A 15,870-nucleotide genomic window follows, 5' to 3' on the forward strand; every position below is an offset into this window, starting at 1 on the left:
TTCTCCCATTTGCCACTCTTTAAAAACATAGTAAGCACAGTGTATTACATGAAGAGTAACCCAACAATTACCTTCTGAAATTTAACATGGTATATTTTGACTGTGTTCCTTAGAGGCAGATTTAACCTAGAGTGACCAAATAATTAATTTTAAAATGGATCTTTTTCCATAGGATTACCAGAGGTGAAAACTACCAAGTTTTCTTTTCTATTTTTCTTTTTTGTTGCAAACCTGAGCCTCTTCCTATCATCGTTGCAGCATAGAGAATGTAAGGGAACAGGAAAGTGGTGTTGGTAACACTTTGAGTAAGATGTATTTAAGATGAAGCAATAGTAATTTTGCTAATCTTTCAGCAAAATTCTTCCTCTAACACTGTGAGAGTTCTCCTTTGTATGAATTTAAGTGCATGATGATTATGCCACTCTGACTTTGATAATATAGCATGGATTTATTAATTCATAGCTGCAAAATAGTCTTAAGCCATGATTGTATGTAACCACATCTCATTAAAACAAAATTTGCTGGTTGTGTAAACTACTTCATATTCCATAGATAAAATGGCAATCAAAGTAGTTACCTACTCTGAGTCCGTTTTTGTCAAAAGAAAGCGTAGGAGGATTACATACCATGCTTCATTTGAATACCTCCAAAATCTGAGGGTTTCAGAGCAGCATTAATCTTCTAAACCTCACAAATATCAGAGACTTTTGAATTTTGATCTCTTAAAATTGGTTTGTAATAATTTAACCTAATGGAGATACACTATAATAATTAAAAGACAGAAAACACAAAGTTCAGGGAAGATTTCTGGCTAAAAGAGCTGAGTTCATATCCTTAAATGGCAGTTCACTTATTAGCTATGTGACTTTGGGACAGTTACTAAGCTTTTATGGGATGTGGTTTTCTTGATATGTAAAATATACATGACAGTGCAGTTGCTTTTGTAAAGTTTTTAATAATAGGGCATATAGCAGACATTTAAAATGTTAGCTCCTACTTCTACTCTATCTTCATGTTTTAGGCCAATCTAGAATTTATTTTTATTTTTTATTCTTTTTTTTTTTTTTTTTTTTTTTTGAGACAAGGTCTGGCTCTATGGCATGGGCTGGAGTGCTCACAGCAACCTCAGCCTCCCAGGTTGTAAGTGACCCTCCTACCTCAGCCTCCCAAGTATCTGGGACTACAGGTGTGCACCACACCAGGCTAATTTTTCTATTTTTGGTAGAGACAGGTTTTGCTGTGCTGCCCAGGCTGGTCTCAAATTCCGGGATGCAAGCACCTGCCTTGGCCTCCCAAAGTGCTGGGATTACAGGCCTGTGCCTCTGTGCTCAGCTGGCCAGTCTAGAGTTTTTTTATTGTGAGGAAACACAGGACAGAATGTACCTCTGTCCAAAGTAGGATGCATATTTTATATCTGTCTCTCAACTCAGTAAACACAGCATATACAATTGAAACAAAAGTTTCACAAAACAGTATTTATCATATTACGTGCCATGTACTATATATTATTACTGTTTGTTTCCTATTGAAACGTAAGTACCATAAAGGTAGGGGCACTTCCCAGTTTTTGTTGACTTGTGTACTCCTAGAACCTAGAACAGTTTTTGACACCAAGCACACAAGTATTTTTTTGTGTTAAGTGACACACACAAGTATTCTGGTTAAGTGAAAGAATGAATAATGAATGACTAAATTGTAACTAGCTATCATGACACAATGGTGCTAAGCTCTTCAAAGTTTTTCTTATTTATTCAGCAGGTAGAAATGGGTTATTATTATTATTGAGACAGAGTTTTGCCCTTCATCCAGAGGAAGTGAAACGGCACACTCTTGGCTGACTGCAACCTCCACCTCCCAGGTTCAAGCGATTCTCCTGCCTCAGTCTCCCCAGTAGCTGGGATTACAGTTGTGCACCATCATACCTGGCTAAGTTTTGTATTTTTAGTAGAGACAGGGTTCCGTGTTGGCCAGGTTGATCTTGAACTCCTGACCTCAGGTGATCCACCCACCTCGGCCTCCCAAAGTGCTAGGATTACAGGCGTGAGCCACTGCGCCTAGACTGGTAGAAATTATTTACATGATTGTCATTGTTGTGTATCTGAGATACGCAATATGCAGCAGAGAGACAATTTCTAGTCCTTCGGTTTCGGAGAAGTAAAACCAAAGCAGTGGTTATGTTGTGATGTTCATCCTGGTGGTGACTGGGGTGGGGTGGGGTGGGGTGGATTTCTTTTTCTAAGGAGGATCCAGGGAGGAAAATAGAGTCTGAAGGTAGGAAACATTCACACTTCAACTATAAAAGGAAATATCCACTTCATAGGGCGTAGGCCATAAATGACTTTGCAACTTAACTTCATCCTCTCCATTTACATAGAGCATACCCAAAGTAACCAATGGAAGAATTCTCTAGGGGTTATTTAAACTCCCCCAAATTCTGTAATGGTCCCTTGAGCTCCTATGCTTGCCTGCTCCCACACCGTGGAGTGTAATTTCATTTAATAAATCCCTTTATTCATTCTTTGCTTTGTGCATTTTGTCCAATTCTTTGTTCAAGACGCCAAAAACCTGGACACCTTCTACCAGTAACAGGATGACAGGCAAAAAGTCTTATCAAGATGCTCATGAATCCAAAGCATACCTCCGACGTCTTGAGTCTTGGATTTCAAGCTTAGCCTGGTTTGGAAAGCAGCAAAGGAAGAAAAACGCAAGACATTTTCTTGAACAATCTTCTGATGCAACTGTGTTTACAGGTTTCATGCCAGCACCCAGGGGGAGCTTTTGGAAAGAGGCTCCCACAGTCTCTGTGTGTTACCAGCGCCTGGGCTTCAGGGAAGCGCGCTGGGGCTGGAGGCTCAGGTCAGAACCGCCCGAGCTAGGGCAGAGGCGGACTTCGGTGGACGGCGATGAGCTGAGAACTCTCGCCCCCTCCACGGGGCAGCGGCCGGGTGGCACGCCCACACCGCGCCTTCCAGTTGGCTCCTGCGGCGACAGGTGAGACACAGCTGAGTGTCAAAGCCACATCCTGGGGTGCTGACGCCAGGGCTCCGCGCTTTGCGCTCCACTCGGCCACTAGCTGGGTAGGAGGCTGGAGGGTCGGGAACAAGGACACTCCCCACACGGGGGCGCTGTCACCTGCCGGTGGGAGGAGCCACAGAGGGACCTGGCTCTTTGAGGCTCTGAAGCGCCGGAGTCGAGAGAACCCATTCAGACATGAAGAGCGCCAAAGGTATTGAGAACTTGGCTTTCGTTCCCTCCAGCCCAGACAACCTGCGCCGCTCGTCTGCGTCGCCCCCCCAGATCGAGGTCTCTGTCTTCTCCTCCGACCCCCAGAGAGAGAATTCGCAGCCACAGGAGCTTCAGAAGCCCCAGGGGCCCCAGAAGTCACTGGAGCCACCTCTGCCTTCAGCCCCTCCCAATGCCTCCGAAGAGCAGCCCCGGTCAATGTCGCTGTCCGAGTTTGAGGAGGGTCCTTGCGGGTGGAGGAACTTGCATCCCCAGTGTCTCCAGCGCTGCAACACGCCTCAAGGCTTTCTGCTTCACTACTGCCTCTTGGCAGTCACACAAGGTAAAGTCTAGCGCCCGCTCGAGGGGGCGTTGGTCCAGGGGAGAGCTAGGTGGGCACGGCGAGCTGGCCGGGGGAGAGGGCAGGTGCGCGGGGTCCGCGGGGCGGTGGACGCGCACTGCAAGGGCCCGGGGTTTGGAACTTGCCTGCGTTCTCATCAACGTCAACCTACCGGCTCCAGCCAGACTTCCACAGTTCAGCGTCTCCTTTATCGGTACGGTTCAGACTTGCTATACAAGCCTTTTTCTCTTTTGTGTGTTATCTGTTAAGCGGATTCAGTACCTCCAGGGAAGATTACAAGAACCTTCCTTTGGGAAAAGTGTACCCTGGGGGAGTTGATTTTACATAGACAATTTACCAAGTCTCTCTTTAAAGGGATTTTACTTTTACGTTTGTTTCGTTGCTTCAGGGGAAGGAGTAATACATTTGCAGATGAGAGTAGTTTGCCTTGCAAAGGAGAAAGCTATGCAAAATCTAGTGTATAAATTAGATATAGACATTCATCTTTTGTCAGTGTATTATTTAGTTTGAGAGTATGTGGGCACCAGAGCAGCCCACTGAGTAAATTAGCCAAGGCTCCCGACGTTGTTGAAGGGAGCCTTAATCTTCATTGTGTTACGATAGTTATTCAGTATGTTTTGTTCTAGGATCTCTTTTAGATTTTCTTGGGTGTTACAAAGTTCAGATTTATACCCTCAGGGATTTGCAATCTAAGCTGAGTTTGGAGGAGTTATATCCTGGAGGGAGAACAGCTCCCTTGAAAGAAAGCACAGAGAAAGTTAAAGCTGCTATGATGTGTTTAATATAGAGGTTGAAAGAAAATAGGAAGTTATTCTGAGGCGACTTTGAGAAAGGGTGGAGATGAAGTGGAGTGTCCTGAAGGACAGGCCGAATCTTAGTTGAATTGGCATGTAGGTATTTTTTGGTCACTTGAATCATAGTCTGAGAATATTTTCTGTATAATAATCAGTCAATAATTAATTGGAAGAAATACAACCTTAGAAATATTTTTTTTAGAGGGCTGGAAATAGCCCATTTTTAAAGTTAATAGAAAACTAAGTAAAAGCATAAGTATACTTCTTGTTCTTATTCTTCCTCTTCAAGGAACCCAGGGCCTCTTGCTTTGCACATTAAATGCTAAGTAACCATTTGTTGATTGCAAGTCAGCTGCAGCTCTTCCACTGAAGGTAGATTTCTGTTGAATTGTTTCCCTGTCCACTTTTCTTGTTCCCACCAAAGTTCCCCTCCACTAATGTCTTGATCATACTTTTCCGAAATTGGTGATTGTGAAGCATCTCAGTGTCAAAGGAATGCAAAGGTAAAAAAAGTTGGACACAAGTAAAAAAAAAGTCTTATCTTTTGTGTTATCTTAAAATTTCTCTGAAATTTCGATATTATTCCAGAATATATAATTTTATATTTAATATAAAATATTGCTTAAAATTGTTGTCAAATATAATTGTTCCTTCTAGAAAATTGTGTCACATTTCATCTGGAGCAGCATCTACCCAGAGGTCCCCAATTTAAGAAGCTTAATCAGAGATAAAAATAACCAACTAGGCCGGGTGTGGTGGCACAAGCCTGTAATCCCAGCACTTTGGGAGGCCAAAGCGGGCGAATCGCCCGAGGTCAGGAGTTTCAGACCAGTCTGGTCAACAGGGCGAAACTCCATTTCTACTAAAAATGAAAACATTAGCTAGGTGTGGTGGCACATGCCTGTAATCCCAGCTACTTCTGGGGATGAGGTAGGAGAATCGTTTGAACTCGGGAGGCGGAGGTTACAGTGAGCCCAGGTAGTGCCATTGCACTCCAGCCCGGACAACAAGAGCAAAACTCTCTCTCAAACAAACCAAACAAAGCACCACGCACATGTAGTTCCATCTACTTAGGGGGCTGAGGTACCAGAATCACTCAAACCTGGGAGGTAGAGGTTGCAGTGAGCCGAGATGGCGCCACTGCACTCCAACCTGGGTGACAGGGCGAAACAAGGTCTAAAAAAAAAATAATAATAATAATAAAAAGTGTGATCCAACAGATTATTAGTTTACGTTTCAGCTGAAGTTTAAATGGCTGAAAACTATTGCCATGTTTCTCAAACATGATCCTTAAGAAGGTCATTTCCATGGTATATTTAAGTATATGTTTAATTGGAAAAAAAAGCAAAATTTGTCAAATGAGTTTGTTTAACCCAGCATTTCTCCAAGACAAACAGAAGGTCTCTAATATTTAATTTTCTAATGTACTTCCTATTGCCATTCATTTACAATAGAGAGATGTAGTATTCAGTGTTTCTTGATTTTTAGTTTAGTTTTGTTTTAAGGAGTGTTCTTGGAACCTGTATAGCATAGAATCCACTTTGAGTCATTGGATTAATGTGCTGCACTTCCAGCAGAGGTTACCAATTTTTTTTCAAAGAAAAGTTTTACCACAAAAACGCTTTCTAATAACTATTTTTTAATCAGTATGGTAGGTGTGAGGAAAGTTGATTTTATTGAATGGGGGAAATTTTGTATGATTAGATAACTTATAAAAATGTCATCCCCAGGTACTTCAGGCACATTATTTTGAAATCCCAGGAATTGTAAATTGGCTTATAGTCTTATCAAGCTGGTATAAAAGTAAAAATTATGTTAGGAGTTTTGAAACTTGTCAAACTTGTTGGATTTATTTTTTTTTTTTTTTGAAATATGTTTTCAGCTATGGTTTTGATAAATCAAAATTTAAAGAGATTTGTGGAGATCATGACTTGTATGTGTATACTCGTTATGTTATTGAATGAAAACAATTTATCATACCTAAATAAAAGGAGTATCTAGTTAATTCAATCACATGTTTTTAATTTTTAATTTATAGTAATGTTTAAACTCCTGTGAGTTTAATCTGTACTGTTAATGAATAAAGGCAGTTTATTATACCTAAGTAAAGGAATCTCTAGTTAATACAATCAGAGTTTTTGAATTTTCAATTTATAGTAATGTTTAAGCCTTTGTAAGTTTAATTTGTATCTGGACAGGACATTTTTAAGTAAGTCAAAATTTTCAGATTTTCAGTCTTACCTTGTTTACATTCTATTCCTTCACTATAGTTTTAATAAGTATATGTTTTTTTCTTTTACTTTTCATACGATTTAGAATGCAATTGGTTGAAAGACTTATGTTTACTTTTGCTCTAAAATCTTTCACATAGTAACTTTAATATCTGTAAGAAAGTTAGAAAAAAAGTAGGGGTTTGCTCAATTTCTCCTTCCTAAGACCAAATCAAGCTTATCTCTTTTTGGGGGACTAGGAGAAAGAAGGGAGGAGATAAAGTAATAGTCGAAGTTATCTCTTGTTATAGATAAGTATGTTTAAGGATTGAGTAATTTGGGAAGCAATTGAACCTAACAGTAATGGCCTATGCAGTCTCTTGTGTCTTTTGTAGTCTTCTGATTGAGGTCCATGGGAGTATGACTTTTTAATACCTGGAAACTCTGGCAAAATGGCTTCATGGGACATTACCAGTCTGGCTTTGTCATTTAAAGAAAAATGAATAAAGGCTAGTTAACTATAATTTAGTATGTAGCAAGCATGAGTTTTGTTGGACACCTGAAAATTCACAAGTGTACAATTTAAAAAGCAAACTGATATTTAGGGAAATATAAGCAAACGGATTTTTAGGTTGCCTAACTTTGCAACTTTGAGACTTTAAGTACTGGCACATTTTAAAAAACCGAAAGAAGTAAATAACCAAACTCTACTCCCTTGTGTTAATAACCTTAAATCATATGGTAAAATTTTAATGACGTGCATACATTTTTCTCTTTTTTAGGCATGATAGTTAATGGCCTAGTAAATATTAGCATTTCCACTATTGAGAAGCGTTATGAAATGAAGAGTTCCCTGACTGGCCTGATTTCATCAAGCTACGATATTTCATTCTGTTTGTTGTCTTTATTTGTATCGTTCTTTGGTGAAAGAGGACACAAGCCGAGATGGCTTGCATTTGCAGCCTTTATGATAGGACTGGGAGCACTTGTATTCTCATTACCACAATTTTTCAGTGGAGAATATCAATTGGGGTCTCCCTTTGAAGGTAAGTTTCTATTTGTGTTTGTTTGTTTTAATCTAAAGATGTGGATAAAAAAACTAGGTCATTAACTTTATATTGCAATTCACTTCTACAGTATGGTAAGGGTTTACATCTCTTTCACTGCTTTCTGCTTTGCTCATTGTGTGAACTGTGTGAGACAGGAGATTAGAGAGACTGTATAGTATTCATTGTTTCAGTGGTTCTCCAAGTTTTTAAGCCTCCGATTCTTATTCCGCATGTTATACACGGCCCTCCTCAAAAAGAGATGACTTGTTTTCCTTTTCATGTTGTGACGTCATTGGAATTCTGAGATCTTTAGTTTTTCCCTTTGTACTTTTATTTATTTGTTTATTGATTTTGTAGAAAGTGGTTTATTTAGAGAAAGAGTGAAAAAAAAAAAGACAAGGAGAGAGAAAGAAACAGCTAACTCTCACACTAAGTGAGAGAATTCAGAAAGCTGGAATCCAGGAGAGGAAAGCACCTTCCACACTGAGTGGAAGGGAATAGGGAGAGATGGAGTTTAGGAGGAAGGGGACTCCAGAGGGAAAATCCAGGAGACAGAAAGATGGCTTCCACGAAGGGAGTGTTCATGGAAGGGAATCCAAACATGAGTCCTTATACTTTTATTTGATGTGTTTACAGCTCTGCACCCTGGATATGTTGATTCCTGATTTGATATAAAGAGAGGTAACATTTAGAAAAGTGGAACTTACCCTAAGAAATGAAACCAGCTCTACCTTTGGACTTAGATAAGAAGCACGGAACTTCAGAGCAATCTACACTATAGGTTGCTCTGGTTAGATGGAGAAATATATTATTAAAGGCTCAAAAAAGAAATTTGATTATATATATATTTTTCCAAAATAACATTATTAATAAAAAAAATAAATATAATGTAGACAGAAGAGTGGACTAATGAAAGTAAACCTTAATATTTTTATGTCCTTTCTCGGAATTCTAATAGCAAATGTTGAAATAATTAGGAATAAATTCAGATGGTTACTAATTCAGAAGCTTTATTCACTTACTTAACCCCTAAAAATAAAAGGAGAATTGGAGCCTGTTATGCTATAGGTATTATTTTTAAAAAGTTAAGATTGTTAGATTTGTGTTAATATTGAAAATTAATATTTGCTATAGTGTGGATGTTTGTCCCCCTAAACATTGATCCTAGTGTTGGAGGGAGGTATTTGGATCATGGGGGTGGATCGCTCATGAATACATTAATGCCCTGGGGATGAGGTCAGTGAATTCTCACTGTTTGTTCCCAAGAAAACTGCTTGTTAAAGAGAGTTGGAGCTAGATGTGGGGGCTCATGCGCATAATCACAGCACTTTGGAAGGCTGAGGCAGAAGAATCTCTTGAGCTCAGGGGTTTGAGACCAGCCTGGGCAATATAGTGAGACGTTCTACAAACAAAAAAACAATTCCAGCCCCTCCACTGTAGCTTTCTTGTTCCTCTCTCCCCATGTGATCTCTGTGATCTCTGGCTGGCTACCCTCTGCATTCTGCTCTGAGTGGAAGCAGCTGGATGCCCTCACTAGAAGCAGGTGCTGGCATTGCATTCTTGTACAGCCAGTAAAACTGTGAGCCAAATTTATTTTCTTCATAAATGCCTCAGATGTTCCGTTTTAGCAATGAAATTGGACCAAGATCAATTTTCCAATTCTAGAACAATAACAAACAGGAAAATATTCTCAATAATAAAGTATATATTATGTAGAATAGTTTTAGAAGTGCACTTACTTGGTAAGTAGACTTCATTTTGGAAGTAAAAATAGAATGTGTAAGTGGATGAATGGAGAGTATTTTTAAAATGTGGTAGAGTTTGGAATGAATAAGAAGAATATGTTATCAACAGCAAAACCACTTACATAGATTCTAGCACATGATCCGAGATTGGACAAGATTGCACAAGGCAAATTGACATAATTTCACTGGGAGTAGTTTTAGGAACAAGCCACATATTGCAGCATAGGCTTTAGGATAACACTATTGAAATCTAAAGAGTAAGGGAATACCTAAATTTCAATCTGCCACAAAAGAAAACATGATACTGATTCTATGATAGTTACTGGTTTACAGCATTTAGGTGGTAATCTTTGTGCTGTATCTAGGCCGTCACTCACCTTTCAGTTGCTCAGATACCTTTCTTGTTCTCAAGTACAAAAACCTTGCTTAAAATACTATGACTCTCTAAACTGAAACATAAATGCTTCTTCCAGTACAAAGCCTGATCTGTCTTCCACAATTTTCTCAGCTTCATCTCTTGCCATTTATTCTTGGAGTTATGGCCATTCTAAAGAACTTATTTTCTTAAAGGAAAATTGCCACAAATTAAGGTGTTTGTATGTAACCAGAGACACAGCTAAGATTGTTGAAGCCAAATTATAAACTTTTAGTACTTTAATGTGTATTGTGCAGGTTTCACCAAGTTCTTGTTGAGCTATTTGACATTTTTCATTATTTTAGTAGATTATTGAAATAGGTTATATAGAGGAATTGGCTGAGCTAAGATTTTTACTTAGATTTACTTTTATGGATTTATAATTTAAATAATAACTTGTATGTGGCAAATGAAAGCAAAAACTCAGCTTGCCCTTATGTTATTCTGCCATTTATATTACATATATTGATTGATATGTTGAGATAATACCAGTAAAGCAGTTCCATGTCACGTGGATTTTATGTTTTAGTGGGAAGAAATATGCAATTAATAAACAAATGAACAAGGTAAGTGAAAATTGAGGTGAGTGGCTAAAGGGGCAAATAGTATGAAATAATACTGTGTCAAAGGTTAATATATGGGCCAGGAAAGACTACAGTGATAATATCTGAATAAGGAAGAGCTAACCTTGAAAGATGCTTTCCAGGCTGTAGAAAAATATGATTAAGGGCCTTGGAGCAGTGGAGGGCTTGGTAGGTTTTAGGAATTGTCAGTTTTGGCCAGCATCATCAAAGCAAGGGAGGCTGTTTTGGAGAGGCAGGTAGGCACCAGGAAGGCATTTAGACTTTGTTTGAAGTGCAGTGCACAGTTGTGGAAGAGTTTCACATGGGGAAGTGCGTGATTTTACTGGAGTTTGAGAGACAAGAGTAAATAGGAAGCAATCACTCTGGAAATTTGTATTGTAGTCCAGTTGAGAGAAAAATGTGACTGAAACTGGGGTGGTAGCAGTAGAGATCCAGAAGATGACTGATTCTCAGTGTTTTGGAGGAAAAAGAAATACGACTCTGTTGGATTTATTGTGAAGGAGGAATGAAGGACTCTGGTATTTTGCTTGACCAGCTGAGGTCATTTTTACTAGAAGGTGGAAGACTAGGCAGAACAGAATTGGAGTGGAAATTAAGAATTGGGGTTCGGAGTTTTTAAGTATGAATTGTATATTATATATCCAGTGTTGCAGTGTATATCCTCTAACATATGTGTTTACATAAATGTGCAATCCTTCATTTGGTTTGATTCCTAGAGTTGCAAATATTGGACTTGAAGGGCTTCCTCATTCTAGTTTTTGGTAGATAATGTCACACTGACTTTCAGGAAGGGATATATTAGTTACTCTCCCATTGCTGGTGAATGAAAATGTGTCACTGTTGTGTTGAATTTTTGCATTTTTTTCCCGTGTAAGTTTTTCTTGTGGTGTGCATAGGTGTTTATAATAATATTACAGACATGGAATTCAGGATTGAAATTACATTATACATTTTAGGGAATCCAGACATTTAGAAATGGAAGGGATGTTAAAAATGATAAATCCCTTATTTTTACAATGTAAGCCCTCTGGAAAGAAGTGAAGTGATTTCATAGACAGTCAACAACAGCTAAAACTAATCTTAATTTTTATGGTTTCTTTACTGTTTTTCAAATTTGTATGCTTATGACTCATACTAAGTTATTGACTATATTGAATTATTTTAATTTTTTAAATAAATTTAAACCATTTCTTCCCCTATTTCTAATAGGTACAATGGTTTGTATTAATCTACTTTTGTAAGTATGGGAATCTTTAATGAAAAATCTGAATTATTTGTGAAACTTTAAGGAGAGTAGAGAAGAAAACTTACAAAAAGGAAACTGGAAAAGGAAAACAGATTAGTTGAAAGCTTCAAGTAAATTAATTAGAGGCAAGAGGATGTGTAGTCTTAAGTAACTTAACAAAACATGAGCATAATATTAATAAATCATTTTATTTGAAATTACACATGTAATTTAATTTTAAATGGACAGTGAGAAAATTAACATATCCTTGTGTGCTTTTTCTGTTGTTTTTGTGTTTTGAACTTGAGGGAAACCAAAGTCAGGGTTCACTTTGGATGGGATAATCTGTATAAGAGGAGACTAAAGTAATATAGTATAGTTAGCAAATAGAAGAAAACAAAACATACAATATGATAAGCACATATAATTTCTACAGGTGTGAGAATAACACAAAAGAACATTAAAAGCAAAAGTTAGGAAGGTATATTTTGAAACAGCTTGGATTTTCTGTTGTGTTGTAAACGGTAAATTCAAGTAGGTTGGAGAGAAAGTTTTTATTAAGGGAAGCTTTTAGAAACACTTATGCATTCGAGGTGATTAACTTTGGAGATGATCAAAGGGAAGTTGTGGTTGTTATTAGATTAAAAAAGGGGTTGTATTCAAATTAAGAGGAACAAATACATATTATTAAGGGCTATTTTTTTGTACAAGTTAACCTGAAAGTAGAATAGTGTCAAAACACTTTCAAATGAGTCATATTTGACATTCTTTTTTTTACTTACTTTGACATAATATTAATATGACACAGCTTACTGCAATGTGACTTTAAAATATTTAAAATGCAATAAATAAATCTTTACCACATAACTTTTTTTATCTAAACAATTTTAATTTCTTTTAGATGAATGTTATTTTAATGTTACCAAGCAAAATAATCTTTATGTCTCTTTGAGACTTTGGGAAAGAGGTCATTATTAAATACTGAGGAATTGTAGAAAAGTAGTTATTAAATCCAGTAAAGCTCTTTTTATTTATTGACCAATAATTGGATAATTTTTCCCACATTACACCATTTCTTTGTTTTTCTTTTCTATCCCCTTTCCCTCAAAATACCTTCAAGGCAAAAATTCACATTAGCTATAGCACTAAATTTCTAAGGTTTTTTTTTTGATTGGCATTTCAGAGAGAATGCTCATCAAAGGTTATGCTTGGTAACAACTTACAGAAGCTGTATAGGAAAATGATTAGAGTAGGACTCAAAGTGGACTTTATTTCTAGTTACTATTTTATCTTTTATTCTTAGAATACTTTTTTCTTTAATGGAATGCTTGCTTAGATTTGAGAAGACCTAGGGCAAAGAATCTTAGAGCTTTTCAACCACAAGTTCAATACAGGAAGCTTTAATTTTTCTTGGCTTTTGAGTATTTTTCCTTTTTTGATATTATTTTTTCCTTTATGGAAATCACTTATTTTTCTTACATTTTGCTTCTTTGTAACTGAAATGAATAAAGAAATAATGAAGAGAGGTGATTTCTTAGGTTAGAAGTTATAATGGTTTAATAAAACAAATGATTCCAATTTAAATTCAATATATACAATAAAAGGCCTAGAGCTACCTTTTAGCAGTAGTCAATGCTAGATGAAACTATTCACAATTTTTTATAGCAGAGGCTTTTCAGTCTTTCCCATACTTCCTAGATAATATGAATTACCCTGAGCTGGGCAAGGTGGCTCACACCTGTAATCCTAGCACTTTGGGAGGCCAAGACAGGTGTATCACTTGAGGCCAAGAGTTTGAGACCAGCCTGGCTAACATGGTGAAATCTTATCTCTACTAAAAAATAGAAAAATTTGCCAGGTGTGGTGGCGGGTGCCTGTAATCCCAGGGTAATACTACAAAGAGGAAAGAGAAAAAAAATCCAATTCACTGTTATTCTTTTCTCAAGGAACACAACTCTGGAATTGTCTTACTGTTTTTCTGTGCCTATTTTTTAGTAAAGTTAACAAAATATTTTTCAACCTGTGAGCATTTTTATTCTTGCATAGCATTCCGTTTTACATTTTAAACATTCTCATAGAACAGGATTTTTACATATAAAAATTTTTTTTAATTATAAATTAATTCATGATAAACCTTTTTATAATTAAAGATTTTTACTATAATTCAGTAATATACAGTATATAAAATTTTGGAATAAACTTTTTTTAGTCTGAGTAATTTTCTGAATATTCATCAGGTTATTGTATATATCAGTTGTTCTGTTCTTTCTACTGCTGATTGGTAATCCATGGTATGGATGTACCGTAGTTTGTTTAATTATTTGCCTATTAAAGAACATCTGGTTTGTTCCCAGATTTTGGTTATTACAAATAAAGCTACAAGTATTAATATGTAGATTTTTGTGTGAACATAATTTTCATTTTTCTGGACTAGATGCCCAGGAGTAAAACTGCTGGGTCATATGAAAATTCTACATTTAGTTTTTTTAGAAACTGCCAAATTGTTTTTCAAATTCACTGTCTCACTTTATATTCCCATCAGCATTATTGAGTGACTCAGTTTATTTGAATCCTTGCCAGCATTTGGTGTAGCCATTCTAATAGGTGTACAGTAAAATCTCGTAATATTTTAATTTGTATTTCTCTAATGGCTGATGACACTGAACATCATTGCTTGTGCGAATTTGCTATCTGTGTATCATCCTTGGTGAAATGTCTTTTCATGTCTTTGCATTTTTGTTTCTTTACTGAGTGCTATTTGTTTTCTAAGTACTAGAACTTACAAGCTAGTTTGCAAATGTTTTTACCCATTCTTTAACTTGTCTTTTTACCTTCTTAACAGGATCTTTCACAGGATGAAAGTTTTCCATTTTAATAAAGTCTAACATCAATTTTTCTTTTTATAGATTATGCTTTTATTGTCTAGACTAAAAACACTTTGCCTAGCTACAATCCAAAGATTTTCTTCTATTTTGTAAAAAAGGTTTATAGTTTTCTATTTTACATTTAAATCTTTGATATATTTTTAGTTAATTTCTATAAAAGATGTGAGGTTTAGATCAAAGTTCATTTTTTGTCTACAAATGTCCAATTGCTCTAGCACCATTTGAAAATTCTATTCTTTGACCACCGAATTGCTTTTATAGCTTTTTCAAAATCAGTTGGGCATATTTGTATATCTATATTTCTGGAATCTCTACTTTTTTCTATTGATCTATGTGTCCATCCACCAATATCACATTCTTGATTATTATATAAGTCTTGAAATTCTATAGACCTTCCTCTCACTTCATTGTTATCTTTCCATATTGATTCTCCTCATTCCTTTATATTTTCATACAAATTTTAGAATAATCTTGTCTATATCTACAAAATAATAGGATTTTGATGGGAATTGTATTAAACCTGTGATATGGTTTGGTTTTGTGTCCCCACTCAAATCTCATCTCAAATTGTAATCCCCATAATTCCCACACGTCAAGGGAGGGACCTGATGGGAGGTTATTTGATCATGGGGGTGGTTCCCCCATGCTGTTCTCCTGATAGTGAGTGAGTTCTCATGAGAGCTGATGGGTTTTTTAAGTGTTTGACAGTTCCTCCTTCACATGCTCTCTCACCTGCCTATAAGATGTACCCGCTTCCCATTCTGGCATGATTGTTAAGTTTCCTGAGGCCTTCTTAGCCGTTTGGAACTGTGAGTCAATTAAGTCTTTTTTCTTTATAAATTACCCAGTTTCAGGTAGTATCTTTATAGCAGTGTGAAAATAAACTAATATAAGCTGCATATTAATTGGGAATGAATTGCTATAGTTAGTATATTGGATCTTCCAATTCATGAATATGTATGAATTTATACTCCATTTATTTAGATTTTTTAAAATCAGTATTTTGTATTTTTAGCATACAAGTTATGTGTATGTTTTGTTAGATTAACATCTAAGTATTTTTTTTTTGCTTTTTTTGAGTGATTGTAATAGTACTGTATTTTAAATTTCAGTTTCCATATGTTCATTGCCAATATATGGAAATACAATAGACTTTTGTATGTTTCATTGTGTATTCTGTGACCTTACTGAACTACTTGGTTCTTAACATATTTTGTGGATTTCTTGGTGTTTTCTATGTAGATAATCATGTCTTCTGCAAATAGAAACAGTTTTATTACTTCCTTTATCTTCTGTATGGCATTAATTTTCTATTTTCTTTCTTTCTTTTTTTTCTTTGCTTTATTGCACTGGTTAGAACTTCCAGTTCTATTTTGAGTA

The 15,870-nt window shown here is 36.4% G+C and overlaps 1 protein-coding gene across 3 annotated transcripts in view; it reads left to right on the top strand.

The window, feature by feature from the left end:
- The first annotated feature begins 3,170 nt into the window (after positions 1 to 3,170).
- The window catches only part of SLCO4C1 (solute carrier organic anion transporter family member 4C1), a 62,354-nt gene continuing 49,654 nt past the window's right edge, over positions 3,171 to 15,870 (top strand). The window contains exons 1-2 of one of the 3 annotated variants that reach the window (XM_002744741.6): positions 3,171 to 3,565; positions 7,370 to 7,633. In XM_002744741.6, the coding sequence (XP_002744787.2) occupies positions 3,211 to 3,565; positions 7,370 to 7,633 (619 nt within the window). In that variant the 5' untranslated portion in view covers positions 3,171 to 3,210. Of the gene's footprint in view, positions 3,566 to 4,744; positions 4,881 to 7,369; positions 7,634 to 15,870 lie in introns of those variants that run through there. The other 2 variants (XM_035291169.3, XM_054252101.2) reach the window with 2 other exon arrangements.

This window comes from Callithrix jacchus, chromosome 2, assembly GCF_049354715.1.
Source record: "Callithrix jacchus isolate 240 chromosome 2, calJac240_pri, whole genome shotgun sequence".
Lineage (NCBI taxonomy): Eukaryota > Metazoa > Chordata > Mammalia > Primates > Cebidae > Callithrix > Callithrix jacchus.